Source organism: Somniosus microcephalus, chromosome 5 (assembly GCF_052327205.1).
Source record: "Somniosus microcephalus isolate GS21.2 chromosome 5, FLI_Smic_1.0, whole genome shotgun sequence".
NCBI lineage: Eukaryota > Metazoa > Chordata > Chondrichthyes > Squaliformes > Somniosidae > Somniosus > Somniosus microcephalus.
This window is the reverse complement of record NC_140991.1, coordinates 79461597-79489243: the sequence shown is the minus strand read 5'-3', so window position 1 is coordinate 79489243 and position 27647 is coordinate 79461597. Positions and strand designations below refer to the sequence as shown.

At 44.2% G+C, this 27647-nt stretch overlaps 1 protein-coding gene across 1 annotated transcript in view; it reads right to left on the bottom strand.

The window, feature by feature from the left end:
• cubn (cubilin (intrinsic factor-cobalamin receptor)) overlaps nucleotides 1–27647 on the bottom strand; it is a 447009-nt gene that overhangs the window by 244958 nt on the left and 174404 nt on the right. The window contains exons 24-29 of the mRNA XM_085987872.1: nucleotides 22256–22412; nucleotides 22053–22169; nucleotides 17647–17760; nucleotides 10437–10565; nucleotides 492–624; nucleotides 128–333 (exon numbers count right to left, since the gene is read on the bottom strand). Of these exons, the coding sequence (XP_085843998.1) occupies nucleotides 128–333; nucleotides 492–624; nucleotides 10437–10565; nucleotides 17647–17760; nucleotides 22053–22169; nucleotides 22256–22412 (856 nt within the window). The remainder of the gene's footprint in view (nucleotides 1–127; nucleotides 334–491; nucleotides 625–10436; nucleotides 10566–17646; nucleotides 17761–22052; nucleotides 22170–22255; nucleotides 22413–27647) is intronic.

The following is a 27647-nucleotide window of genomic DNA, read 5'->3' as shown; positions in this document are numbered from 1 at the left end:
CAGATTTACGATATTGTTACATGTAACAAACAAAGCAATTCATCCTCCATATTTGCAAACTGTTTCAGTTTAAAGTATATGAACGATTTTGACAACCAAAGTACCATGTCCTGAATCCACTACTTACAGTGAGAAAAAGTGGCCCTGAATCCAACACCAGAAGGTGCTGCATCAGAGACAAATTTCACCCATAGGATGTGTCCCATAATTGATGTGTAATTTGCAGGTAAAGTACTGCCACAGAAACGTCCAATCAGCTGTCCAGTGGCATTCCCTTCTCGAATTTCAAGGTAATCCAAGGCACAGTTTATACTATACGCAATATCGAAAGTTCTGTTAAATGTAAACAAAATTAATAATACATTTCATCTGATGAGTTATCTAATGATGCCAAGGAGACCCAAACTAAACTTTACTCCAGTAGTAACATTTAACAATAAATAGGTATTGGCATAAATTATATTTATATGATTTATGTAAATGTTAATTACATGAAGGAGAGTTGGACACGGTTACCAGGGGAACTGATGATATACCAGACACACTCATAGTTGGGTGGAGACACGTCAGGATAGTTGGGACTATTGAATGTTCCTGTCTCCATGTGATACATCCCACCACATGCTGTGAAAGGAATAGTACACAACTCCAGTAAGTAGTGTTCAATGTCAATGTTGTTAATAATAATCCATCTTTTGACGGTTACTTACTAAATTTAATCTATATTCTGCAATATGTAGCTATATACAATTTTACTGATTTCCTAATTACACCAACAAGTTTAGTGTATTTAAAAAAAATAAAATCATATCTTGCATAACCTTTAGACCTTCATTGAGCCCACCTCTTCCAATTGTCCCTTCTAAATTTATTTAAGCCTCTAAATTATTATCTGTAAATTTTCTCCTGTGTCTTCCCAGTAATATGTCATTACTAACTGATAATTACATAATAAAAGTCCTTAATATGTTAATATCCTGTACTTTACAAGGTGGCAATAAGGCAATGTGCCATCTTAGTTCAATGGTACATTCTGGTTTTGTTCATTGGATTACCTCATGTGGGATCCATCATTCATGTCTTCACTAATTTTAATTTAAAAAATAGATGTATGTAAAAAGTTGTGTAATGTCAGTAGAAAGTTCTAATGGACTATTTGATGATCTGAGGATTTCTATTCTATAGAAAAGTAATACAGAAGGCTAATGAAAAGTAAAAATCTGACTTTTCATCATTAAGGCCTTGTTAAAGTAACTAATGATGAATTTGTGGACTGGAATTATCCTCTTTGTGGCAGATATCTACTAGGGTGGGATTTCCACCCACCCCTCTGAATCCACTCCAACCCTCAGCCCTTTTCCCTTATTTGTGATGCACAGCGGGTTCCCAGTGGGGTTCGTATCGCTAAGAGGAAGCCCAGCAGTGTGAAGAAAGGAATATCAATGGTGCTGCAGAAGGGATGTCGCTGCAGTACCAGAAATGCTGGTGAGGGATCTTGAAGGGCCCTGAAGATCAGAATCAGTTTCCCAATGAAGGCTTTGGCCTAGATCAGGGCTTCAACAGGTTGGTATTAGGGACAAGAGTTCAAGAGTTGAGGGAAAGAAGACACTCTCCCTCCACAAAACGAAATGTCAAGGCAGTTACTACCACATTCCGCATGGCAAGAAAACAGCAGCAACACCACAGATGTGGGGTGGGGAGTGTTAGATCCGGGATTCTGAGAGTATGATGTTTTCCAATAACTACACGGATGCTGTAACTTAACAATCAACAGGTGTTTACTGGAGTAAGGTAGTCTCAAGACTGGGGGTACAGAGGCATGCTCAAGGCTTATATACAGGTGTGGTCACTGCTGGTACTACAGTATACAGGAGCTGTAAAAGTAGTTCTCTCTTAAAGGTACATACACTACAATTCCTCCCCTTTTAGATTAGCAGTACCCATAATATTCAAATAACAATTAACACTTTAACATGCACATTAAACAACAATAGTCCATTTATAGATTCAGTCTTTGGGGCAGCTTCCTGATCCTTTCGGGATAGCGCCTTTCCTGAGGTTCTTGTTCTTGGTGCGGAGGCGATTCTGGCCCCTTTTCATCGGTTAGTTCATCAGTTTCCACTGCTACTGGTTCTGAGGTAGATGCTACCGGTATGTCGGGTTCATCCCCAGGTACGCGAGACATGGGGTTGACTCGTTCCTGTGACGCTAAGATCTGATCGACGTGGCGTCTCACAATGTTCTCCCCGACATCCACTGTGTACATTAATGGCTCCTGCCTTGTGCATATCGTTCCGGGTTGCCATTTCTCTGTTCGGTAGTCACGGGCCAAGACTGGTTGTCCTACATTGAAGCTCCTTGTCGGCTTCTCATTGATGTGCTGGAATTGTTTATCCTCAACATTTCTTCGCACATTGGGTCTGAGCAAATCCAGACGAGATCTCAACCTTCGGTTAAAGAACATCATGGCCGGGGTCTGGTTGGTAACTGCATGTGTCGCATTTCTGTAGGCTAATAGGAAATTGTCCACCTTATGCTGTAGTGGAATTTCATCGTCGCACATGGCCTTTATCGCCTTTTTAAAGGTTTGTACGAACCTCTCAGCCAATCCATTTGTGGCTGGATGATATGGGGCGGATGTGTAATGCCTTACCCCATTCCTTCTCATAAATTTCTGAAACTCTTCGGACACAAACTGTGGTCCATTATCAGAGCAAATCTGCTCTGGCAAGCCGTTCCTGGCAAATATGGTCCGTAGGACTGCAATCGTTTTCTCTGTAGTGGTTGAGGACATTTTTATCACCTCAGGCCATTTCGAGTGAGCATCCACTGCTATTAAGAACATTGAGTCCATGAATGGACCAGCAAAATCAATATGCACCCATTGCCATGGAGAGGAGGGCCACTCCCATGGGTGTAGAGGGGCATGTGGTGGTGCATTTTGGACCTTCTGGCAACCTGAGCAGCTCTTGGTTAGGTCCTCGATTTGTTGATCGATCCCCGGCCACCACACATAAGCCCTAGCAAGGCTTTTCATTTTCACCCCTCCCAGATGACCTTCATGAAGCTCATTTAGCACTCTCTCCCTTAACTTGGGTGGAATCACCACTCTGGATCCACACATCACTGTCCCGTGGCATACTGACAGCTGTTCTCTTCTGGATGAGAATGCTGGCAACAGTGAGTCGCCATGTGTTGGCCATCCCCTCACCGTCAAATCATATACCCGAGACAGCGTCGGATCATTGCGGGTCTCCTTCTCTATATCCGCGTTAGTTACTGGCAATCGTTCAATTATTGACGAATAAAATATCTCGATAGGGTCCACTGCTGGTGCTTCCTCCACCATAGGCAGTGGCAGGCGTGATAGCCCATCAGCGTTTCCATGCTGTTTCGTGCCTTTATATTCTATTTCATATTGGTTCGCCCCTAGAAAAAGGGACCATCTTTGTAACCGTTGTGCAGTCATCACCGGAACGCCCTTCTTTGGATTAAAGATTGAGACAAGTGGTTGGTGGTCAGTCAGCAAGGTTAACTTCTGCCCATGCAGATAGTGGTTGAATTTTTTTACTCCCCACACTAGGCTGAGGGCCTCCCATCTGGGTGTAGTTGCGCTCGGCTGAGGTTAGTGACCGAGACGCAAAGGCTACTGGCCTCTCCAACCCGTCTGGGAATTTGTGCGACAGCACCGCTCCAATACCATAGGGTGATGCATCACATGCCAAATGAATTGGTAGTGCTGGGTTGAAATGGGCCAACACCTCTTTTGATGTGATCAATTCTTTGCACTTCTGGAAAGCTCGTTTACGTTTGTCATTCCACTTCCATGGTACCCCTGTTTGCAGTAGGGTGTTCAGTGGGTGTAATACTGTAGACAAATTTGGTAAGAACTTATGGTAGTAGTTCACCAGTCCGAGGAACGACCTCAGTTGTGACACATTTTCCGGTGCTGGAGCCTTGACTACTGCCTCAATCTTTTCAGGGGACTTATGTAACCCCTCTTCATCGATAACGTGGCCACAATACGAGATCTGCTTCTGGAAAAACTCGCACTTGTGGCGATTAGCTCGTAGCCCATATTCCTTTAATCTAGTGAGCACCTTCTCCAAGTTGGCGAGGTGATCACTGTCATTTTCGCCCGTGACCAGGATGTCGTCCAAATAACACTGGGTCCCTGGAATCCCTTGCAGGACTTGATCCATCGCCCTTTGCCAAATAGCCGGAGCCGATGCTACCCCGAACACCAGCCGGTTGTATTGGTAGAGACCTTCATGAATGTTGATCGTGAGGTATTGTTTCGAGGCTTCTTCTGCCTCCATTTGCAAGTACGCCTGGGCTAGATCAATTTTGGTGAAGCGTTTACCTCCAGATAGCGAGGCGAAAATATCCTCAATTCGTGGAAGCGGATATTGTACCGTGTGAAGGACTAGGTTCACTGTCACCTTAAAATCCCCACAGATGCGGACCTTCTTTGGTTCCCCAGGCGTATTACTCAACGACCTCTTCATTACAGGAACGATGGGTGTAGCCCACTCGCTCCAGTCTACTTTGGACAGTACTCCTGAACGTTCCAACCCTTCCAGCTCTGCTTCGACGGCTGGTCGGATCGCATAAGGCACTGGTCTGGCCTTAAGAAACTTTGGGCTTGCATTTTCCCCTATTTTAATCATTGCTGTTATGCCTTTTAGTGTTCCGAGTCCCTCCTGGAACACTTCTTTTGCATCAGTTAGCATTTTTGACAGTCGTCCAGATGTGACGTCGTCATCCTTTTTGGCCTCAACCTTCAGTGCCTGTATGGAATGCCAATCTAATTGTATCTTCCGGATCCATTCACATCCTAGTAGTGGTTGTCCTCCATCTGGCAATACATATAGGCCCATTTTAGGTATTTCCTGGCCTTTGTATATCACTTTAACCCTTATTTTTCCTTTGGGGTAGACTTTTTGCCCCGTGTACGTCTTCAAGACAATCTCTGTAGCTTTCAAGGGTATATGTGAAAATAGCCGCTTGTAGTCCCTTTGGTTTATGACTGTTAGGGCTGATCCTGTGTCCAATTCCATTTTCACTTGGACTCCGTCTATCTTGAGTGTAACCCAGATAGTCTGGTGATCCTCCATTTTGGTAACCTTATGTAGTTTCAGACAACCCAGCTCCTTGCTTCCGGAGTCTGTATCACTTTCCTGTTCGTCTGAACGACTGTCCATCACCTTATGTACCTTTTTGTACTCCACCTGTGGAGATTTCTTGCTGTTGGTTTTCTTCCCAGACCTGCAGACTCTTGCTATGTGTCCTGCTTTTCCACACTGTCTGCACACTTGGTCCTTGAACCAACAATCCTTCCGGTCGTGTGTTGTTCTGCCGCAGCGATAACACTTCCCTGTTCCATATGACATTTCATTGGTGCCATATTCTTGCGGTCTCCGTTGTATCTCTGCAGCACCCCTTGCGGCTGCTTCATGTGATACTGCCATGCTGAAAGCCTTGTCCAGCATAAGATCCTTTTCTGATGGAACCCAGAGACGGCTTCTTTCACTTTGAAGCCCACACACAAACTTGTCCCTTAACGTATCTGCTAGTCCCAATCCAAACTGGCAGTGCTTCGATAGCTTGCGTAGTTCCGTTAAGTACTTTATGCTGGTTCCTTTTATGGAACTTAAATCTTTCTGCTATCAGCAGCGGTGTGGGGTTTAAGTGGTCCTGTAGAATTTCTACTATGCTTTCGAAATTCTTATTCACGGGATTCTCTGGGGTTATTAAGTTTTGCAGTAAGCCATAAGTTTTTGCACCCATGTAATTTAACAAAACCATTGCTTTCCGAGCATCTGGCACTTCATTCGCCCTGCAGTACACCTCAATACGTTTCACATATGTCGCCCAATCTTCGACTTCATTGTCGAACGTAGAGATACTGCCACTCTTCGGCATCCCTGGGTGTGATTTAACTGTCTAAAATGGCGTCTCCCGCTCTCTCCCTTCTTCTCCGCTGGCACAAAATGGCGTCTCCCGTGCTTTCCTTTCTTCCCGCGCTCGCCCTTCTTCTCCGCTGCGGCTTCTAAAAATGGCGTCTCTCGCGCTCTTCCTTCTTCTCCGTGGCTCAATGGCGTCTCCCGCGCTCTCCCTTCTTCTCCCCGCAGACACTGTTCAGCCCTTGAGCCCTGGCTGTGCTCTGCGCGTTTTTTTCTGTGCGCCTTTCCTGTTTCTGCCTCTTGGTCCTGAACCCGGCTGCTGCTTTACCCTCTCTCTCTCTGTCTTATTTTTCCTCGACGCCGCTCGGTTTTCAACCCCCGGCTGCGCCCTGTGCGCTTCACCCTCTCTCTTACCCCGTCGACGCTGCTCGGCTTTTTCTCTGCCGTCGGTCGGCTCCAGCCGCCGCTGTCCGGGAAGGGTCTGCGCTGTACCTGTTGTCAGTCTGTTGCTGATCGTCGTGGCTGGGGAACCAAGCCCTGCTCTCAACAGCCTCCCCTGCGATGTTCACTCTCTGCCGGACGACTGGGCGGTTGCTCGTGGTCGATGCCCGTGCTTCTGGCCTTGACTTTCTTCCACCGCCCTCCCGGAGCGAATCCTCGAAGGGAAATGCAGAGTTGCAGGTAGATTCGAATCGACACTCGTCGCCACTGTTAGATCCGTGATTCTGAGAGTATGATGTTTTCCAATAACTACACGGATGCTGTAACTTAACAATCAACAGGTGTTTACTGGAGTAGGGTAGTCTCAAGGCTGGGGGTACAGAGGCATGCTCAAGGCTTAAACACAGGTGTGGTCACTGCCGGTACTACAGTATACAGGAGCTGTAAAAGTAGTTCTCTCTTAAAGGTACATACACTACAGGGAGGAGGCGAGAAGAGAGTGGAATCCTCCAGAGACCCAAGCCCTGTCTCCACACAGCCATTCAAATATGGTAACTGAGGAAGGAGAGGCCAGTGGCAGTCTTCGTAGAGTTGGGGGAAGTGGCCATAGGCTACGGTGCCTAAATAGGACATACAAATTGGCCAGAAAAAGCAGCAAACCTGACGATTGGGAGCAGTTTAGGATTCAACAAAGGAGGACAAAGGGATTAATTAAGAGGGGGAAAATAGAGTATGAGAGTAAGCTTTCAGGGAACATAAAAACTGACTGTAAAAGCTTCTATAGACATGTGAAGAGAAAAAGATTGGTAAAGTCAAGCGTAGGACCCTTGCAGTCAGAATCAGAGGAATTTATAATGGGGAACAAAGACATGGCAGACCAATTAAATACATACTTTGGTTCTGTCTTCACAAAGGAGGACACAAATAAACTCCCAGAGATGTCGGGGAACATAGGGTCCAATGAGAGGGAGGAACTAAATGAAATCAGTATTTGTAGGGAAATGGTGTTAGGGAAATTGACGGGATTGAAGGCAGATAAATCCCCAGGGCCTGATAATCTACATCTTAGGGTACTTAAGGAAGTGGCCCTAGAAATAGTAGATGCATTGCTGGTCATCTTTCAAAATTCTATAGACTCTGGAACAGTACCCATGGATTGGAGGGTAGCTAATGTAACCCCACCATTTAAAAACAGTGGTGGAGAAAAAGCGGGGAATTATAGACCGGTAAGCCTGACATCGGTAGTGGGGAAAATGCTAGAATCCATTATGAAAGATGTAATAGCAGAGCACTTGGAAAACAGTGACAGGATCGGACAAAGTCAACATGATTTACAAAAGGTAAATCATGCTTGACTAATCTACTAGAATTTTTTGAGGATATAACTGGTAGAATAGATAAGGGAGAACCAGTGGATGTGGTGTATTTGGACTTTCAGAAGGCTTTCGATAAGTTCCCGCATAAGGGACTAGCATGCAAAGTTAAAGCACATAGGATTGGGGGTAAGGTACTGATTTGGATAGAAAACTGGTTGGCAGACAGGAAGCAAAGAGTTGGAATAAACGGGTCTTTTTCCGAGTGGAAGGCAGTGACTAGTGGGGTACCGCAGGGATCAGTGCTCGGACCCCAGTTATTCACAATATATGTTAATGATCTAGACGAGGGAACTAGATGTAATATCTCCAAGTTTGCAGACGACACAAAGCTGGGTGGGCGTGTGTGCTGTGAGGAGGATGCAGAGAAACTCCAGTACGATTTCGACAGGTTGGGCGATTGGGCAGATGCATGGCAGATGCAGTATAATGTGGATAAATGCGAGGTTATCCACTTTGATGGCAAAAACAGGAAGGCAGATTATTATCTGAACGGCAATAGATTGGGAAAAGGGGAAGTGCAACGAGACCTGGATGTCCTTGTGCACCAGTCGCTGAAGGTAAGCATGCAGGTGCAGCAGGCGGTTAAGAAGGCAAATGGTATGCTGGCCTTCATAGCGAGAGGATTTGAGTACAGGAACAAGGATGTCTTGCTGCAGTTCTACAGGGCCTTGGTGAGACCACACCTTGAGTATTGTGTGCAGCTTTGGTCGCCTTATCTGAGGAAGGATGTTCTTGCCATGGAGGGAGTACAGCGAAGATTCACCAGACTGATACCTGGGATGGCAGGAATGACGTATGAAGAGAGATTGGGTCGATTAGGCTTATATTCGCTAGAGTTTAGAAGAATGAGAGGGGATCTCATTGAAACTTATAAAATTCTAACAAGACTAGATGCAGGAAGGATGTTCCCGATGGCGGGGGAGTCCAGAACCAGGGGTCACAGTCTAAGGATAAGGGGTAAACCATTTAGGACTGAGATGAGGAGGAATATCTTCACCCAGAGAGTGGTGAACCTGTGGAATTCTCTACCACAGAAGGCAGTTGAGGCCAATTCATTAAATATATTCAAGAAGGAATTAGATATATTTCTTAAGGCTAAGGGGATCAAGGGATATGGGGAGAAAGCAGGGACAGGGTACTGAATTTGGATGATCAGCCATGATCGCATTGAATGACGGAGCAGGCTCGAGGGGCTGAATGGCCTACTCCTGCTCCTATCTTCTATGTTTCTATGTTTGCCTCTACCTGAATTTGCAATTAACCGTAATCAGTGTTAGAGACTCCAACTAGAGTTGTTGTAGACTTATTGTTGTAACAAGTGTCTACTAATTTGGGTGGGATCACAGAGGGGAATCCCGACCATGCAGTATTTCATAGCTGCACAGTTAAATTAGAAAGTGAAAATTTTACCTCAGATCAGACCTAGAATTGATTGGGCTGCTTTTGGTGTCCATTACACCCTTACAATGGATTCTGATTTGATGCAACAGACTCCAAAAGTGAATGGAAATCAGTTCTGTCTTAGACTTGTAGATGAAAATCAGCCCCAGTGAGTTTAATACAGGGGTTGATTTGGAAGTATCACCACAGCAGCAAAATAAGTGAATACTACAGAACATAGGCCATTGGTGGGTAGTAGAGCAGGGGGAGAACGTTAACCAGAGAGTGCAGAGGCCACAGGAGGCACAGGAGTCATGGCAGGTACTATCTTAGTTAGTGGGCCAGTTGGAAAAAGTCTGCTCCCTGGGCATATTGAAGGGCCAGTACATGATGCGAGTGTATGACTGAGGTCCATGTAGATCTGTAGGGACAGTCAACCATCTGCCATGTACTACAAGTTGTTGTGAAGATCACTACTACCCTCAATGTTAATGCCACAGGGACCTTCTAGATATCACAGGGCATCACAGGGCTCAGAAACTTTATTTGGCTTTTGAGCAACTGATATTTTATATTTTGCACAATAAAGGTATGACAGACTACAAGATATATTAAATGTGAAAAGAATTGTATTCTATTTTGCAAGCTTTCTATATCTGTGTATCTATTGCATTTGCCTCTTGCATGTCATGAATTTCTCAGTGTTGTCTGCTGCTGTGCCTTTTTAGTAAGTATTCCCCTAGCTAAGGAAATAGTTCTGTTGAGTAGTTGGATAGTGAACCATCTGAAAACTATGGTAATACTGAAAATCCTCTACCTGAATTTGAAATTAACTGCAATGGGCCTGCCTCAGTGTTAGGGTCTCCTTTAATAGAGTTGCTGTAGACCTATTGCTGTAACAAGTGTCTATTAAATCGTGCAGGACTATGTGATGTCCATTAATGTTGAGTCTGAGTGTTCCAGATATGCTTAATATAAATCACTGGACACAGACAACAAGAATAACTAAAACAGGTCTTTACTAATCGAAGGTCAGGGCTGAACTGCTTAGCAAGTTACTACACAGAGTTTATATACCGGTGTGGTTACCACCGGTACTACAATATACAGTAGCCAAGAGAAAGTAGTCCATCTCTTAAGGTAGTCTCTTAAGGTGGTACAGGTTACATACACAACAATTAACATGAATGCCAATTGGATATTCCTGTGCTACTTGATGTATGCCACTATTACAGCTTATATTTACCAGGTAACGACTACGCAAAATTGGAATTTTGCTCTGCATGAACTTACTTGTCACTGAGTTTTTAAAGTTAGATAGGCATAGTCCTACCTGATGTGGATGCAGCATAAGTCGCTCGGAAACCTTTGAATGAGCCAACATTGTTCGAGATGAAGTTGACAAACAAAGCATCACTGAACGATGTGACAGGATGAGGGATTGCGTTTCCACAGTAACGGCCTACAAAATGTGGAAGCAAATTAAAGCACACAGCAAGCCACTTGAAGCACTATGGCGGGGATAAAATATGATGTGAAAACATTGTACATTAAACACAATAAAGCACATACTCACTCACACCATTCTCAAATGAGGAAAAAGCAGAACTCTACACTCACTGACTAGTGAAATTTTAAATTAGAAAATTAAGGTCAATGTACTAGGAATTATGAAGTGACCTCCTTACACTGGTCTCACACTCAATATAAAATGCTGAACAAATGCTATTTCAGCTAAAATCATGCTGCTGTATTAAATTTCTACTGCAAATCGTACATTTAGAGCAAGATCCTCAATGTCTATCTACATTGAGATTATTGTTAAATAAAACTTAAGATCTGAATTTAAGTTACCCTCACTTAACCACTCAACACTACATCAACGGCAATTTCCAGGATATAGTGAGTAGATAAAAGAACTTGCACTTATATAGCACCTTTCACAACCTCAGGACGTTCCAAAGTGCTTTACAGCCAATGAAGTACTTTTGAAGTGTTGTCACTGTTGTAATGTAGGAAACACAAGCTCCCACGAATGGCAATGTGTTAATCATTGAATAATCTGTTTTATTGATGTTGATTGAGGGATAAATATAGGCCAGGACACCGGGGTAATTCCCCTGCTCTTCCTCAAAATAATACCATGTATGGGATAGTCAAATATCATACAAATGATATATTGCAAATGTGCATGGACATTATTTGATGCATCCCAATTTTTTGTGAAGCACTGTCCATTGCTTTAACTGTGTCTTTAAGCTAGACTTGTTGAATGTGGACTGGTTTAGTGCTGTGGCCAAGTGGAAAATTGCTAAAGCAACCTGGCAAGGGAGCTAAGAAGTCTTACCAGCATTTCTTTATCCAGTGATATCCAGTTGAATACTGCCAGTGTTAGAACCTGGGGGGGGCGATTTTGCCAGCCCTGGGGAGGCGGGACTGCCGGGAAAATGGCAGAATTTGGGGGCGGGTGCCCAACCCGCCTCCATGCCATCTTCCCAGGAGGCGGGTAGCCGTCCCGCGCCGGGTCCCGTCTCCTTGGAGGCAGGAAGGGATTAAAGCCTATTAACTGCCTGTTAACAAATAGTTAACAGGCAGAAAATATGATTATCCCCTTTTTGCCCTCAAGTGCGGGCTTCCCGAAGGCTCCAAAACCCGCCAGCTCAGCGAGGCGAGTACTGGGTCTGCGGGGGTCGGGGGGGTGCAAAAGTGTGGTGTGAAGGTAAATGATGGGTGCAAGAGTGGAAAGGTGAGTATCTGAGGTAAGTGCAAAGTGTTTTTAAAAGTGTACTTACCTTCGTTTCTTCCTGCAGGCTTCAGTCGGTTTGTATGCGGAGAGTTTCGCACTTCCATGTTGCAGATGAGAGATGGCCGTTGCATTCTCAGATGCAACAAACATCTAATTTCTGTAAAAGAAAGAAGGTTGATGAGGTCTTGTATGCAAGACCTCATCAAACTGCATAGATTGTTACTGTTTGACAGCTTCAGATAGCTGTCAAACGATGACAATTCATCTGTCAAAAATATTTGACAAATGAAACATCATACATTGACTTGCTCTGCAACCAGCTTTCCCTTAATTGGCCTGCTAAGCCCGCTGGGCAGTCAAGATCAATCAAGGGAAAATAGCATGGGTTGGCCACAAATCGATGGAGGTGGGACATCGACCTGACACGCAGCAGTCCCGCCTCCAACGTGCCCCCATTTACAAAATCGCCCCCTGATCTTCAAGTTAAGGATCAAGCTTGACAGGGACAATTATTGGGAAGTCCTGCAGTGAAAGGGAAAGCCAGGACGCCAAGGTCGTATATAGTGCAGAAAGCTATGGCACTATTGGCAAGAATCTGAGGCATATACAGTTGATTTCAAGTTCAAAAGAAAATCAGATTTTGGAGGTTTAGAGTGAGTTGCCACCAGCACCAGATGAATCTGAGACTGAAGATCCTACTGCTGAAGTTTTATTTCCTAATCGAGTCTCCATGCAGGTGTTACTGTTACACTATTATGAGCAACAGAAACATCAAAGCCTGAATAGGCAGGAATGTGAACTAAACAATTTATTATAGAGATAACGGAGCTGAAATTCCACAAGGATTCCATTAATTTCTCTCTGGAGTTACGGTAGGAGACCGGTGGAAGCCCCATGGAATTTTAGCCCGATTGATTAGTTAGTAACAGTAAACTGCTGCAGGAGCTAAATAATCCCTTTGTTTGCTACCAGACCTAGGATACTCTATCCTGAAATCAAGTAAAGGTATTTTTATTTTGTTAGCTCAAAAGAAGGGCGATGTGATGAGAATGAGTTTCCACTCTAAGAGAATTAGGTAGACAGGCCTAGAAATTCAGTTTGGTGCGCCCAGCTCACCTGGGCGCCGGAATTACCGCTGCGCGCGGAGCCACTTGTGCCAGCGGGATATTCAGTTTCAGCGCCCCAAGTGGAAGCCGGCCGCTAAACAAGGGTTTTGGCGCCCCGCTTGGGGCGCTGAAACTGAATATCGGCGTGCAAAGTGCCGTAGCGCCACCCGCTGCGGCACGGCAGCCTGCGGTACTGCAGGCCTTCCTCTCACTCTTAAGGGGGAGGTGCCTGCAACAGCGCGATCCCCGCTCGCGAGTGCCGGCAAATGAGCCCGGCACCAAGGAGAAGTGCCGGGCTCTCTGGAAACAGCCGGCAATGCCGCGGGGGGGGGGGGTGTAGGAGGCCGGGGACAGAGGTGCGGGCAGGCGGCCGCCGAAAAAGCGGCCGGCCACACCTCCACCTTAACTCGCCCCACTACCGGCACAGGTAGGCCCCGTGTACCGGTCACTGTTTGCGGCCGGCGCGGGGGAGGCGGCAGCAACCAAATATGGCCAGCGGGGCGATAGCGGGGCGCTGCGCACACCGATGACGTCATCGGTGGCGGCGCAGCGCTACTGGCTAACGCCGCCATTAGCGCCCCGCTAAATATCGCGGTAGGTTTGCACAGTGGCGCAAAAGCCCTCTTTGGGCGCAAACTGGTGGCGCAGGCCACTGAATTTCTAGGCCACAGAGTCACCTAATTAGATTGTAATGTTAATTGTTTACTCGAGTAGTTAATGAATACTTCTGGAGTACGTTGCAGAAATAAACTCAAATGCTGTTTGGTTTCTTTTACCAGTGATCTCCATATAAGGCTGGTAAGACTTCTTAGCTTTCTTGCCAGAATGCTTTAGCAATTTTCCACTTGGCCATAGTGCAAAACCAAACCAAATTCAAAAATTGTAGCTTAAAGATAAAGATAAACTTATTTAAAAAACAAGATAAGCCAATGGTCCAATGGTATGCAGTCAACATTACTCGGTCAAATCTTTCAGAATCCATTATGTTTTAAGTGCTTGTTACAAATGCTTATCTTTTTACAGCTGTTTCTGTTTGAAAACTTTCCATATAATGGCAAAAAAAATTGTTATAACAATCAAATTTTGGCAGCCCACACTGTATTAACTTGGGGATGTAGATGAAAGAACTAGATTGCTTTGCAGCTCTGTTATTTTTAATGAGATAATGGACCAGATTTTGCTGTAGAAATAACAGTGAGGCTAACAGTGCTCACCATTATTAAAATGTAAATCAGACAATAGCTTCCGGCGACTGCACACATGCAGTTAAACGCAGAAATCAGGAAGTTGCTGTCCAAGTTGCCCTGCTCCTCCACAAGTTGCACGATAACATTGGGCCAGTAATTCCGGTCCCAACGCGTGAGTACGGACGGGGTACTCACGCGTGGGCCCGTTGGAAGTGCCGGATTTCAGCATGCACAGCGCATGCGCGGGAAACCGGCATTTCCTCCAAGGGGCTCAGAGGTCCAACATGTGCGCGCAGGACTCTGCGCGCACGCGTTGAACTTCCTTCTTTTTGACAGGTTTGCCTGTGTGTAAGGGCCTCAACTTTTTAGAAATGTAAAAAGGAGACGTAAGGACTTAATTCTTTAAGGTAAGTGGTCTATTATTTAAAATTATAACATTTTTTCCACAGCTTTATTGTTTTTAAGGACTTTACAGTAAGGTAAGTTTATTTTTAGACCCGATTTCTTAAAAAATAATTTTTTTCAAAAATTTGATTAATTGTTTAAAATCGTTTTTTAAAGTTATTTATAGTTCATTTAATTATTGGGATGTTTTTTAAAATTTTATTTAAAGTTTAAGTAGTGTTTTGGGCGCCCGTAGTTTTCATGAGTTTGACAGTTCTTACTATCAAACTCATGAATGAAGTTTTCCCTCCCCTGATTGGCTGCCCAGTGCTCACCTGATCCCAGCCGGCACATCGAACTAACTACGCCGCTGGATCAGGCAAGCACAGCGCGCTGACAGCTGAACCGGGCCAGTGACAGGAATTCCAAGCAGGCCCAGGCTTCAGCTGTCGGCGCGCCGGGTAAATGCACATCGGGGGCTTGCACGCGCGGCAAGCCCCCGAACCTAATTTCTGGGCCATATATATTTCACTGAGAGACTCAGCATTGAAATACATGGAACGGCGTGAAGTTGCTGATAGACACCCACTAAGCTCGCCAGAAAAAGTTAGGGCTTGTCCATTCCAGTGTAAGTAAATTTTTAATGGCGTGATAAGTCTTAATTACTGCCAAACAACTTCTCTGGCAATAAAAATTAACTTTTACAAGCGTGGAGTCTCATTCCTTCACATTTTACTTATTTTTAAAAAAATTTAAAAATTGATTTTTTTTTGGCACTGGGTCAGATTTTCCAACCCCCACGAGTGCATACGAGATGTGTACACACCCGTAGGGGCCTCGCAAGTGCCGGTTTCAGGCATGCAAAGCACATGCTGCCCGCCTGCCCGGGAAAGTGCCTCTGTGGGTGGAGAGTTGCGCTTTTTGCACAACTTCCGCCCGCTGAAAGGCCATAAAATTCTTACACCTGGTAAAAGCAGGCATAAGGCCTGCTTTTACCAGCTTAAGAGTGTTGAAAAATAGAAAAATTAAATTTGATAACTCATTTATAAATTAAAAATACTCTTCTAAAAGGTCAGTTTATTTTTAGCCCGTAAAAACATTTAATTAAAAAAAAATATTAAAAAAATATTTAATTAAATGGCATTTTAATTAATTTTAAATATATGTTTATTTTAAATTTATTTAATGTTTCAGTGTGTTTTTAAATGTGATCCCCATTCATACTTCTGACATACCTGGGCCTCTGCGCATTTCCAACCGGAGAGGCCCAGGATCAGAAGCCTCGGGATCCATGGAACCAGCAGGTAGGTTCATAGATTTTTTTCCGATCGGAGGCATCCGCCTGAATGAAGCCTCCGATCAGAAATTCAGGACCATTTTCTTTCTGTCTCTTTTATCCCTCTTGCTCTTAATCCCATCTTTCTTTCCCTCTCTTTATTTTGCTTTCTATACCTGATTTGATATTTAATTTACTATTCTAACTGACACTTCCTGGTTCAGACTCTGCGCTGTTCATCAACAATTCTTCAATCTGATCAGTTAAGGAGATACACAGTTGCTTGTCCTGTTCACACAGGTCCCAGATCTGTAGATGGCACGGCGCTGAAATGGCCCTAATTACAGTAAGTTCCAGTTCAAAATCTCATAGAAAGTCTGTGGGCAAGTGTAAATGTAATGAACAACTGGCGCCAATCATTCGTCGCTGATCACAAAATCTGGCCCAATGTTTTCACATATATGAGTTGTTACTGGAGAAATACCCAACTCATGCAATCCCTAAATGTTAAACTAGGTACCAGACTCTGGGAAACAGAGCTTGATGTTTTATACTCTAAAATATTCCAGAGCTTTTCAAAAAATCTAATAAGAAGTTGGGATTGTTCTCCTTAGAGCAGAGAAGGCGAAGGGGAGACTGAATAGAAGTATTCAAAATTATGAGGGGTTTTGATAGAGCAAGTAGGGAGAAACTGTTTCCTCTGGTAAGTGGGTTGGTAACTAGATGTCAGAGATTTTAAATAATTGGCAAAAGAACTAGAGGGAAAACAGGGAAACATTTTTTCCCACACAGAGGGTTGTTAAGATCTGGAATGCACTACTTAACAGGGTGGTGGAATCAGATTCCATAGGAACTTTTGAAAAGGGAATTGGACATGTACTTGAAGAGGACTAATTTACAGGGTTATGGGGAAAAAGCTGGGGTGTGGGACTAAATTGGGCAGCTCGTTCAAAGAGCTGGCTCAGGTACTATGTGCCGAATTACCTCCTTCTGTGCTGTAAGATTCTATGGGGGAAAAATTGGGTTGCGCCCCCTTTGGGGCACTAACTTCACCGAGGCGATAAAAAATTAGCACCCCCGCGCCCAATTTCACTGGAAGCGCCCCGCCTCCCTCTTGGGGTGCTGCGAGTGATTTTACGGTGCTATGTGCCGTGGTACTGCAGGCCTTCCTCCCCTTATTATACCAGGGATCGGAGTGCTGGCAAAAGAGCCCAGCACTCAAGAGAAGTGCCGGGCTCACGGAACACAGCAGGCACCCCGCGGGGGGGGCTGCACAGAAGGCCGGGGACAGCAACGGGTCAGGTGCTGGCAGGCGGCCAGCAACAAAAATGGCCGCCCGTCACCTCCCCTTTAATTTGCACTGCCCCGGCCACAGGTAGGCCCCCTTGACCCAGTCGGACATAGCGTCCGGTGGTAAGTCATGGGGTGCTACCGAAGATCGCGAGCGGGGCGCTGCGCACGGCGATGACGTCATCGCCGGAGGCGCAGCGCTGCAGGGCGCTAATGGTTACCGCCGCCGCTAACCTCCCGCTGAATTTCACGCAAGGCGTTGGCGGCGCCACGCCCAGGCGCTAGTTGCTTTGCGTCCTGTTAGCGCCTTCTTAGGGTGCTAACGGGAGGCGCAAATCAACCGAATTTCCCCCCCCCCCGCCATGATTCTAAGTCTCACTTTTACTGATTGTTAACTACGAGGAACCTTTAACACTCCTCTGAGGCTGGCATTCAAAATTCACTCAAGTGTAAGTTTATGACTGTGTTTGAAACTACCGATCATCATGATTACAGTAAAGGTATATTGGTTTAGCTGTTGCCATCGCTACGGTATGAAAACTATGTCAACTTACCGACAGAAGGGGCCCCATAGTTGTCGCCATCTAAGATTTGCAAAGCATCTGCTGAGCAGTCTGCACCTCTGTTTTCAATTGCAAAGTCGGTAAAAGTGACTGTAACATGGTTAACTGTTAACAAGAAAAACAGTCTCAAGTTACTGCAGTAGCTACAGCTCAATAATCGCCAGACGGCCATGACATGGAAACCACAAGCAGTTACATTTCCTTTCACAAATTATTTTGCTTACTTTTTTCACAAGGAAATGACATTGTATCCTACATACCTTTTATGATCTAACAGAAACTTTTTCATTTTGTTTTTCACCAGTTTCCACAATTTTAAATTCAGTAAATTAAGGGGGGAAAATTCAGTATCGCCCCGTTTGGGGCGCCATTATCGGCCATATGCAAAGTTTAGCGCCTGGCGCTAAATATCGCCTCCAACAGCAAACTTGACTTTTATCGCCCCTGGAGGTGATTGGAGAGCTAAATCAGGCGCTTCACACCTGTCTTAAGGCGCAAAGGCCGAGGAGCGAGGCGCTACCTCAGAGCACTGGCGAAGCAAGGAAGGGCAAATCAAATTAAACCTGCAAAGTGCTGCTCAGTACTCAAAACTCCTTCACACAGCGTTGAATCTCTCCAGAAGTCTCTCTCTCTCTCTCTCTCTCAGAATGCGTGGTGCAAAAATGTCACCGACAAAAAAAGGCAGGAAGCGGTCGCCTTTAAATAGCGCTCCCCTAGTCCCTTTCTGACAGCATAACGCTCCCCTCAACCTGTCGTTGCTAGCGGCAGGTGGTAAGGCAGGGGGCGCCACTCAATATCTGGTCCAGGGCGCTAATGGGGCATTGCGCACTTGACTAATGTCACAATCTGCCAGTGCAGGAGATCGTGGTGGTAGTGTTTAGCGCCGTCGCAAAATGTCTAGTTAATTTTGCGAATGGCGCAAACATCGCCGCGCCCGGGCGCTAGTTGCTTTACGCCCCATTAGCGCCCTCTTAAGGCATGTGCCAGACCCCCTGCCATTCAGTGTAAGGCCCAGGTGATTTTAACTTCCTGACCGCAACTGGAAGCGGCAGCTGGCCAGTGGGAGGGTCGCGGGAGGGAAGTGGTTTCAGGAGGGTTGCAGGAGGGAAGGGGTTTCAGGGGGGTCGTGGGAGGGAAGGGACTTTGTGAGGGAAGGATTTTTCGGGACGGTCGCGGGAGGGAAATGGTTTCGGGAGGGAAGGGGTTTTCGGGAGGGTCACGGGGGTAGGGGTTTCGGGAGGGTCGCAGGAGGGAAGGGGTTTCAGGGGGGTCGTGGGAGGGAAGGGGTTTTGGGAGGGAAGGGTTTTCAGGAGGGTCGCAGGAGGGAAGGCGTTTTGGGAGGATTGCGGGAGTGGTGCAGAGGAGTTCCAAATTTTCCTTGAAGGGCCTGGAGGAGGAATTCCACAAGGAATGGACAATAATTACCCTTAATTTCCTCGCCTGGTCCCAGATCTTCTTCCTGCCGTCTTCACCTAGCGAGAAAGCCACAATAGCTTCCCTGCTCAGGCCACAGTTAAAATTGCAAGCGAGGTCCGATGATGTCATCGGACCTGGATCTGCATATTTAAAGAAAGACTCTGCTGGCTTCAGACGGATGTCCTTGCCGCCTGCTCAGAAGAGCAGGTTAAAACTGAAGATCCCGGGATCCTTGTGGAACATTGATGAGTAAGTCATCTGGCCTATTATAACTGCCCGCCAACCCAGTTTCCACCAGGCGGGTAGAGTTAAGATCACCCCTTCAGTTTCTGAAAGCCCCAGAATTACTCCACCCAAATTCTGCTGCATGTTTGTACAACAGCAGATGCTGTATCTAATGTTGTGTGAACTTTTTTCAACACATTTTTTTTTAGTTCTAGTGTTTAATAAATTTGTTGTAGCAATGGCATCAGTGATGGTAACAATTATGTTATCATATTCTGAATTATGTTGTTTCCCTTTCTGTTTTTAATATGATAAAATGTCTTGCAAAAATCTCCATTAAAGTAACACTGTCGCTTTAATTACTTTGCAGATTCTTCAGTCAGAAACTGCCTAATTAGTTTGGTCAATATTAAATTACGTGCACTGAAATATTTTACACAGAAACTCCGTAGTGCTTTCCTCCATGCTGTCCCTAGAGTGTACATTGCATTCTTAATGTTGATTACTTTCATGGCATCTCTTATATTATTCTTAAATTGATGTATGTGGCATCAGACATAATAGGAAATATTTCATTTGTCTATTTCAGACAATCAATTTTTAACACCCCTCAATCCATTGCTGCAATTTCAATGTCACTTTCATGACATAAATTTAACTCTTATTGAGTTTTTGCTGCTGAATAAATGAGCAAGAATTAGAAAATTTGCCTGCAGATAAAATTAGTTTAATTGATTGTTAAAACATGTGAACCCAAGAAATAATAGCGTTGAAATTACGCTGTGAGAATAGTAGCATACATTGAATATATTCATGTAAAATTCCTCTGTTATGTTAATGTGTGCATTGACCAATTTATTTTACATGGGTTTGCATTTCTGTCATGTTTTAGGATTTTTTTTGACTGGTTTTCCACAGGAAGGATTTGGGGGGGGGGAAAAAGTGTTACATGAAACTCTCTTTTAATCGGCACCTACATCCGGAAATCTCTCTTAACCGGCAAAATTCAGGAGTAGGTTCGGGTAAGCTTTACTATATATTAGTGGCCGTGTAACCGGGGTTCCTGCACCTGTGGCCATGCAACAGGGACTCCTGGATCTGTGGCCGTGTAACCGGGACTCCTGCACAAGTGCCGTGTAACCGGGGCTCCTGCACCTGTGGCCGTGTATGGGGCTCTCGCACCTTGGTAAGTATACCTCTCTGTAATCCGGACTTTTTGATCAACCGGCACCACGCCGGTCCCGGATAAAAAAAGAGTTTCCTGTATATGTAAATATATATATATATATTTTTAAAAGTGTATTCACAGAAGTTATTAAAAAAGGCACAGAGACAATAGGTGGCTAAAATGATAAGCTCAGCTATATTTTTAATACAGCGGCCTTTTAAAGAAAGACCTGAATTTATATAGCACCTCCCCTTCCAATGCACTGCCTGAAAGTGTGGTGGAAGCAGAGTCAATAGTAACTTTCCAAAGGGAATTGAACATATGCTTGAAAAGGAAAAAAATGCAGGGCTATGGGGAAAGAGCAGGGGAGTGGGAATTATTGGATAGTTCTTTCAAAGAGCAGGCACAATGGGACGAATAGCCTCCTCCTGTGCTGTATGATTCTGTGCTGGCACATCCCCTCTCCCCCCTCAATGGAAGAATTCACTCTTTTGCCCTTTCCTCCTAGTTCTTGCTGGCACTCTTCCACTTCCCCCACAGTTCAAACTACCACTTTGCTCTGTCCCACTTCATTCAACCAGATGTTCTTCTCCCTCCCAGTTTAAACAGGCATTCTTCCCCCCCCACCTTCTCCTCTGTTCAAACTGGTGCTTTCCTGTCCTCTGGAAAATCAGATAGTGTATCTGCTCCTGATTGTTATCCAGTAAACACTGCTGTATATGCACATTCAGAAATGTTGGGTAAGGAAAGGATTGCACTCAATTGTACTTCACCCCTCCTAAAATAACCTAGACTCACCTTCATGGCTTACAGATACATAATGGGCTCTTAAGCAAAGTAACAGAAAGAGACTGTTGTGTATGAAACTATTCCTTAAAAAGGAGTGAACACATTCAGAAGAGAGAAAATCGTTAAAACTATGTGGAGCTCAAAAACTGTAAAATTAATCAGAAAAACTTGCATTTATATAGCACCTTTCATGACCAAAGTGCTTTACAGTCAAAGAAGTACTTTTGAAGTGCAGTCAGTGTTGTAATGTAGGAAACGCAGCAGGCAATTTGTGCACAGCAAGCTCCCACAAACAGCATGAGCTAATGACCAGATAATGTTTTTAGTGACGTTGAGGGAAAAATATTGGCAAGGACACCGAAAGAACTCCCCTGCTCTTCTTCAAATAGTGCCATGGGATCTTTTACGTCCACCTGAGAGGGCAGACCGGGTCTCAGGTTAATGTTTCATCTGAAAGACGGCACCTCCCACAGTACAGCATTCCCTCAGTACTGCATTGGAGTGTCAGCCAAGATTTTTGTGCTCTGGAGTGGGACTTGAATCCACAATCTGCTGACTCAGAGGCGAGAGTGCTACCAACTGAGCCATGGCTGACACATGTATCATCACATTTTGTTTCAGTTAACAAATAGTTAACTGAAACAAAATAGTTAATAGTTAACTGAAACAAAACATAGATGATGGTTAATTTCCAAGCTGGTAAACCACATACAAAAAGGAAAAATTATTCAGCATTAGCCAATACATTCACAAATAAACACAGGAAACTGACTGTGATTATAATGAGTGTCTTACGCACATGGTTTTTGGGCTCGAATGATCCAGCTACAGTTCTGATTGTTTGAATAGTTGTTGGGATACAGAGGAGATGTGATAGCTCCACCAATATCATCAGTAACAATATAGGACCCACATACTGTAAACAAAACAAAAAAGTGAAAGCAGGACATTCTGGGTGAAATTATGTTAATCTTCTAAAATAAAAGTTTAAATTGGACTTGCCTTGATTAAACTGTGCTCTGAATCCTCTGTGCTCAATACTGCGTTGTGAGCGGAAACGTACATAGATTACACTGTGAGTAGAGGTGATCCCTCCTGGAATTAAACCACCACACAGTTTCCCCAACATGGGGGCGGTTTCATCCAAACCATCATAAACCTACAAGAGAAGAAATAGCAATTGCAGTGGTTAGTATGGATTATGAAGAATGGCAGTCAGAACAGTACAAGGCAGGCTATTCGAGTTATTGATTTACTTCATGCCAATTTCATAATTTCCTCTTCATCTTAGGCCTTCTACATTGTGAAACTTGCATTGAGCTTGGTTGGAACAAACAGTAAATCTGCTGGACACACTAGAGTCCTCTGGTCTGAAAGTTAACATTAGCAACTTCAGATCTTAGCTGTGTCCCCTATTTTCTTGCTTGTTTCTTACATCTACTTCTCACTTCATTCACCTCCAGTTTGGAGATGGGAGGGGTGATTTTAACTACAGGCGGAGAACATGCGGGCGGCGTACGAGTGCACCCGCCACCTGCCTGTTCTTGCCGGCATGAGGCCTGAGCTATTTTGTGGCCAAGGCCTCATTGACATGCTGATAACGAGCTGCGGGCACCAATCAGTCACCCCGTTGCAGCTCACCAGTTGTGCATGGGCGGAAAATCATCTGGCTCCCATGTGGAGCCTGAGGGGGTGGTGTGGTCCCGGGGGCCCTCAGATGGGCCAGCAGCGGCGGGAGATTTTTTGTGCACCCAGGGGAGCACTCCTGCTCCTACTAGCCCCATCAACAAAAAAACTTTAACATTTCCTGGGCTATTTTTTGAGCAGCCTTTTGTGATTCCTTTAAGGACTGTTGGTTAGGCCACACACCACCTGGTAAAAACAGTGGAGTACACATGGCGTAGCCTCTGCCATTTATACCTCAAAATTGCAATTAGGGTCCTACGTACATGATAGGATCCCAATTTGCATATTACAAGTGGACTTCCGCTTAACAAGAATGGTTCCAGGGAGGAGGGACTTCAGTTACGTGGATAGACTGGCGAAGCTGGGGTTGTTCTCCTTAGAGCAGGGAAGGTTGAGAGGAGATGTGATAGAGGGGTCTAGACAGAGTAGATAGAGAGAAACTGTTCCCATTGGCAGAAGGGTCGAGAACCAGAGGACACAGATTTAAGGTGATTGGCAGAAGAACCAAAGGCGACATGAGGAAAAACTTTTTTACGCAGCGAGTGTTTAGGATCTGGAATGCACTGCCTGAAAGGGTGGAGGAGGCAGATTCAATTGTAGCTTTCAAAAGGGAATTGGATAAGTACCTGAAGGAAAAATATTTGCAGGGCTACAGGGAAAGGACAGGGGAGTGGGACTAGCTGAGTGCTCTTGCAGAGAGTCGGCATGGACTCGACGGGCCAAATGGCCTCCTACTGTGCTGTAACCATTCTATGATTCTAACACAAGTGGGCCCTACCCAAGATGGCGGCGGCTGGAGCATCAGTGTAAACAGGGTGGTAAGTGACTCAATGCCATTTGCGGGCTGCTACTGCCCTGTTTACACAAGGCAGAGGGACTAAAATCGGCCCTTTTTGTGTGTCTTTGCAATGCATTTCCATTGCCTTATTTAGTTATTTGCACAGTTTTATACTTTTAATGTCTTTTTATTCCCTCACTAAGAGAATCTTTGCAATTCATTCACCAGGATTCTACTCTTTCCAGGTTTTCTAAAAAAAACAACCATTTGGGGGCTATTAAAACTCATTAGCTCACTCTCTGTGACAGCACTCAGACTCCTTGCTTTTACCGGCTGATTCCCCCCTACTCTTCATTTTGCTCAGTCTTATAAAAGGACTTGTGTAACTTACAGTTTCCAGCTTGGATGAAGGATCTTTACAGAAGCTGACAGACCTGCAATGTACATGCAGCATTTTCTGGTTTTAATTTAGATTTCAAATATGTGCAGTTTTTGTTTTCTTTTAATATAATCAATTTTTTTATAATTTTAACTATTGTATGCTCAAATCCGAAAAATAAAATGCATAGCCTACTTTTATAGTACCTGAGCTGTTCAGCACTATCCTCTCTTTGTAGCATTTTGAATTTTACCTGAATGGAATTTTGTTAACTTATATTTCTTATGTCCAATGCATCATTTTTTGACTCAACATTAATCCAGCAGACATGGAATCCAGACTGGTTGCCATGGAGATTGGAATGTACGGTCTGTGATCCAGTGCAGCCAACTATGAAAATGTGAATCTATGACTAGGTCATCGGGGGTGACAGCCGCAAGTTTAATTAAAGTAAATACAGTGAGCTGGTCCTGGGTATTTGGACTTTAGGCCCTTTGTATTAACAGCAGAGCCTTGCAGTATTAGAGTGACCAGCTTTCTGACATAGGGTGTAAAAAGGAGAGAGTGGTTTGGAAAGGTTGAAGCAAGATCAAAAATCCTGTCAAATATAAAAGTGCCCAGAGCCAAAGCTAGAGAAGTAAAAATGCTAACGGCAGCTCATCGAAAGTATTAACCACTGGAAGCAAGATAACTCCCATTTGTAGAAATATAGTGATAAAAAAGTAAAATGAAAGTTACCAAGCATCAGTTTTCATGCAAAATTAAGATAATTTGAGTTCCTCCACTGGAATAAAATAAATTAAATATGGTAGATGATTTGGGATGTGAGTCTGAGGCAATTTAATTGAAATCATAGTAAAGCGATAAACACTTCTTTGCTCGTTTCCTTTCTAAACATTGTGTGCATGTTATTCTCTAGAATTTAAAGCCAGACAATCCCTTTGAATCAAAGCTTTTAATCACATTTATTGTCAAAGATGGACATCACTTGAAAAGTGACAAATGAAGGTAGACTTAAAAAAAGGGTGAAAATTAGATACTTTGGTTCCAAACCTAAATGATTCAGCGCCAACAAAACAAGGTGTGGCACAGCACAATGAAACTTAGCAAAAGATTTCACAGGCTCAGCCATCAGTGTGAATAAATCCACTCCCACATCTCAGTCTCTCTTTAAGTGGATTTCTGACAAGACGAAACTAATTTTCAAAACTACTCACAATTTGTAAGTTGGAGTACTGACCCTGTCTCAGAATTGTGAATGTGACCAGCTGAAGAAAAGGATGCTTGTATTTGTTTTTCAATAGACTCCATAATAGGCCTGCAGAGGCCCAGTAAAAGGGAAGCTGCAACCTTTAACCTTGAACTAACATACAACACAGATTGCCGCCAGCAGTTTCAGCTCAGGCCATTTTCCCTCCCTCTATATATTGTAAAAGTTCCTGATTGTTGTGTTCTGATGTCCTAAAGAAACCTACTGACACAAAGACTAACTAAACTTAGCCCATAGTTATAACAAAGGTGATTTTCAGTTTGGGTGCATGTCGGGTGGGGAGTGAACAGAGCAATCACACCAGCCACCTAATGGCAGCAGCAAAAGGCCGAAACCATTTTCATGGTTAGGCCACATTACAATACTTTTGGTGAGCTGCCAGTGCTTAATAAATAAGTCTTTGTGAGGGCGGGGGGGGAGAATGGTGGTGAAGAGGCAATCCTGGGGGAGGGGGGAGGGGTGTTGCCACTGAGTGATCGGCAGCGGATGGGAAGATTTTTGTTGGGCCAGGAGGGAGTCTATGTCCAGCACCATTCGAAGGAGTGTGGGGATCGCATGTGTAGCTCATTGGTATTTGAAAATTGCATTGGGGTCCTAAGGGCATAAGACCCTGATTTGCATATTCAAGTAGGCTCTTGCCTGTTTCGGGCAGGCACAGCTTGCCTATTTCCCGGCCCGCTCCAAAATCGCAGCGGGTTGAATATCGGTGAAAACAGGCCGCTAAGTTGTGTCCCACAATTTTAGACTCACTACTGCCCTGTTCCTACCTGAAAACAAATTTGAAACTGCTCCCAATGACTCATATTAACTATAACAAAGGATAATACACTGGGAGCCAGATGTTTCCTTTCAGATATTTCAAAACGCTTGGCTGAATCTAGCAGACAATTTGCAGAATAATAAGAGTATGAATACTAAGACTCACCACTGGATAAATGTGGCTATTTGCTTTCATTCATTACTTAAATAGTCCTGCTATTTGATGAAATGATTAATCAATTACAATGGTAGATCCTGCCATGATAACAAAGACGACTTTTCTGGGTGGTGATCTCTGAAATCACTCGGACGTTACATTTTACTGGGAACAATGTGTTTACTGGGAAACATGGTGTTTAGGTCTGAAAAATTAAGGCAAAGGGCATTTTTGCATTAGTGGAGTGCAGCTCCATTAAAGACCTGTGAAAATGTGGATCTATGGCTAGGTCATTAGTTTAATTAAAGTAGATGCATGCAGTGAGACTGAAGCACTGAAGATCCCCTTGTAGCTCAACTCCTTTTTAACATTACTGTGAGATGGATCAATCTATTTGGAAACTGATTTTAGGCCACCTTATTTTTTCATTATACACTGAATATTTAAGATAGAGCAAATAAGTAACTGAAACAGCCAAAAAGAAAGGCAATCCATGATTCTCCACATGCAGAGTTCCTGATCCTGTCGGAACACCGAGGACAGAGAGGCACAGAGCTTTTATGCAGGGAAGGAAGAAACACTGATGGGCAAGTCACTCCGTGACACCCACATTTACCTCCTAGTGGTCAGTTGCAGGACTGCACAGGTGAGGTTAAAGAGCAGGTCACTTGTTCACCATTTTGAAGGATAAGGAACAAGACTAAATTATCCTGATCTTTAAATATACATTACTAGCATATGCACAGCTATGCTGATAACCCTGTGCACTCTCCCACAAACATACACCAGCTTCAAAAAATTTATATCTGTCTGTAAATGTTTGAAAACATGTTTTGAAAAGTTAAAAAGGCAAAGAAAAAAGGGGAAAATAAAGATTTAATTATGCTCATCAAAGTGAAGGACAGCATGTTGATCTCACATAATAACAACAGAAAATGCTGAAAAAACTCAGCAGGCCAGGGCAGCATCCGTGGAGAGAGAAACGGAGTTAACGTTTCAGGTCGAAGACCCTTCGTCAGAACCGGAAAAAAAAGCAGGATAAGGGATAGATTTTAAAGCAAGTGGGGAAAGGGGGGGGGATGAAAGAACAAAAGGGAAGTTCAGAGATAGGATAGAAAGCAGGAGCGATTAAGAGACATTGAGAGATATTCAAGGAACAAAGGATGGATCTAGATGAAGTGTGAATGGCGCTGGCAGAATGAAGGACAGCTGCCACGTGGGAGGGAAGAAAAAAGCCCAGACGAAAGCGTGGATTAAAAAAAAAGGGAAAATATATATATATCTCACAACTGTCAATTAACTAGATTAGCTCAGATACAGTCAAATATTATCAGGTTAACTGTTTCACCAACTGGCGCCAATCAT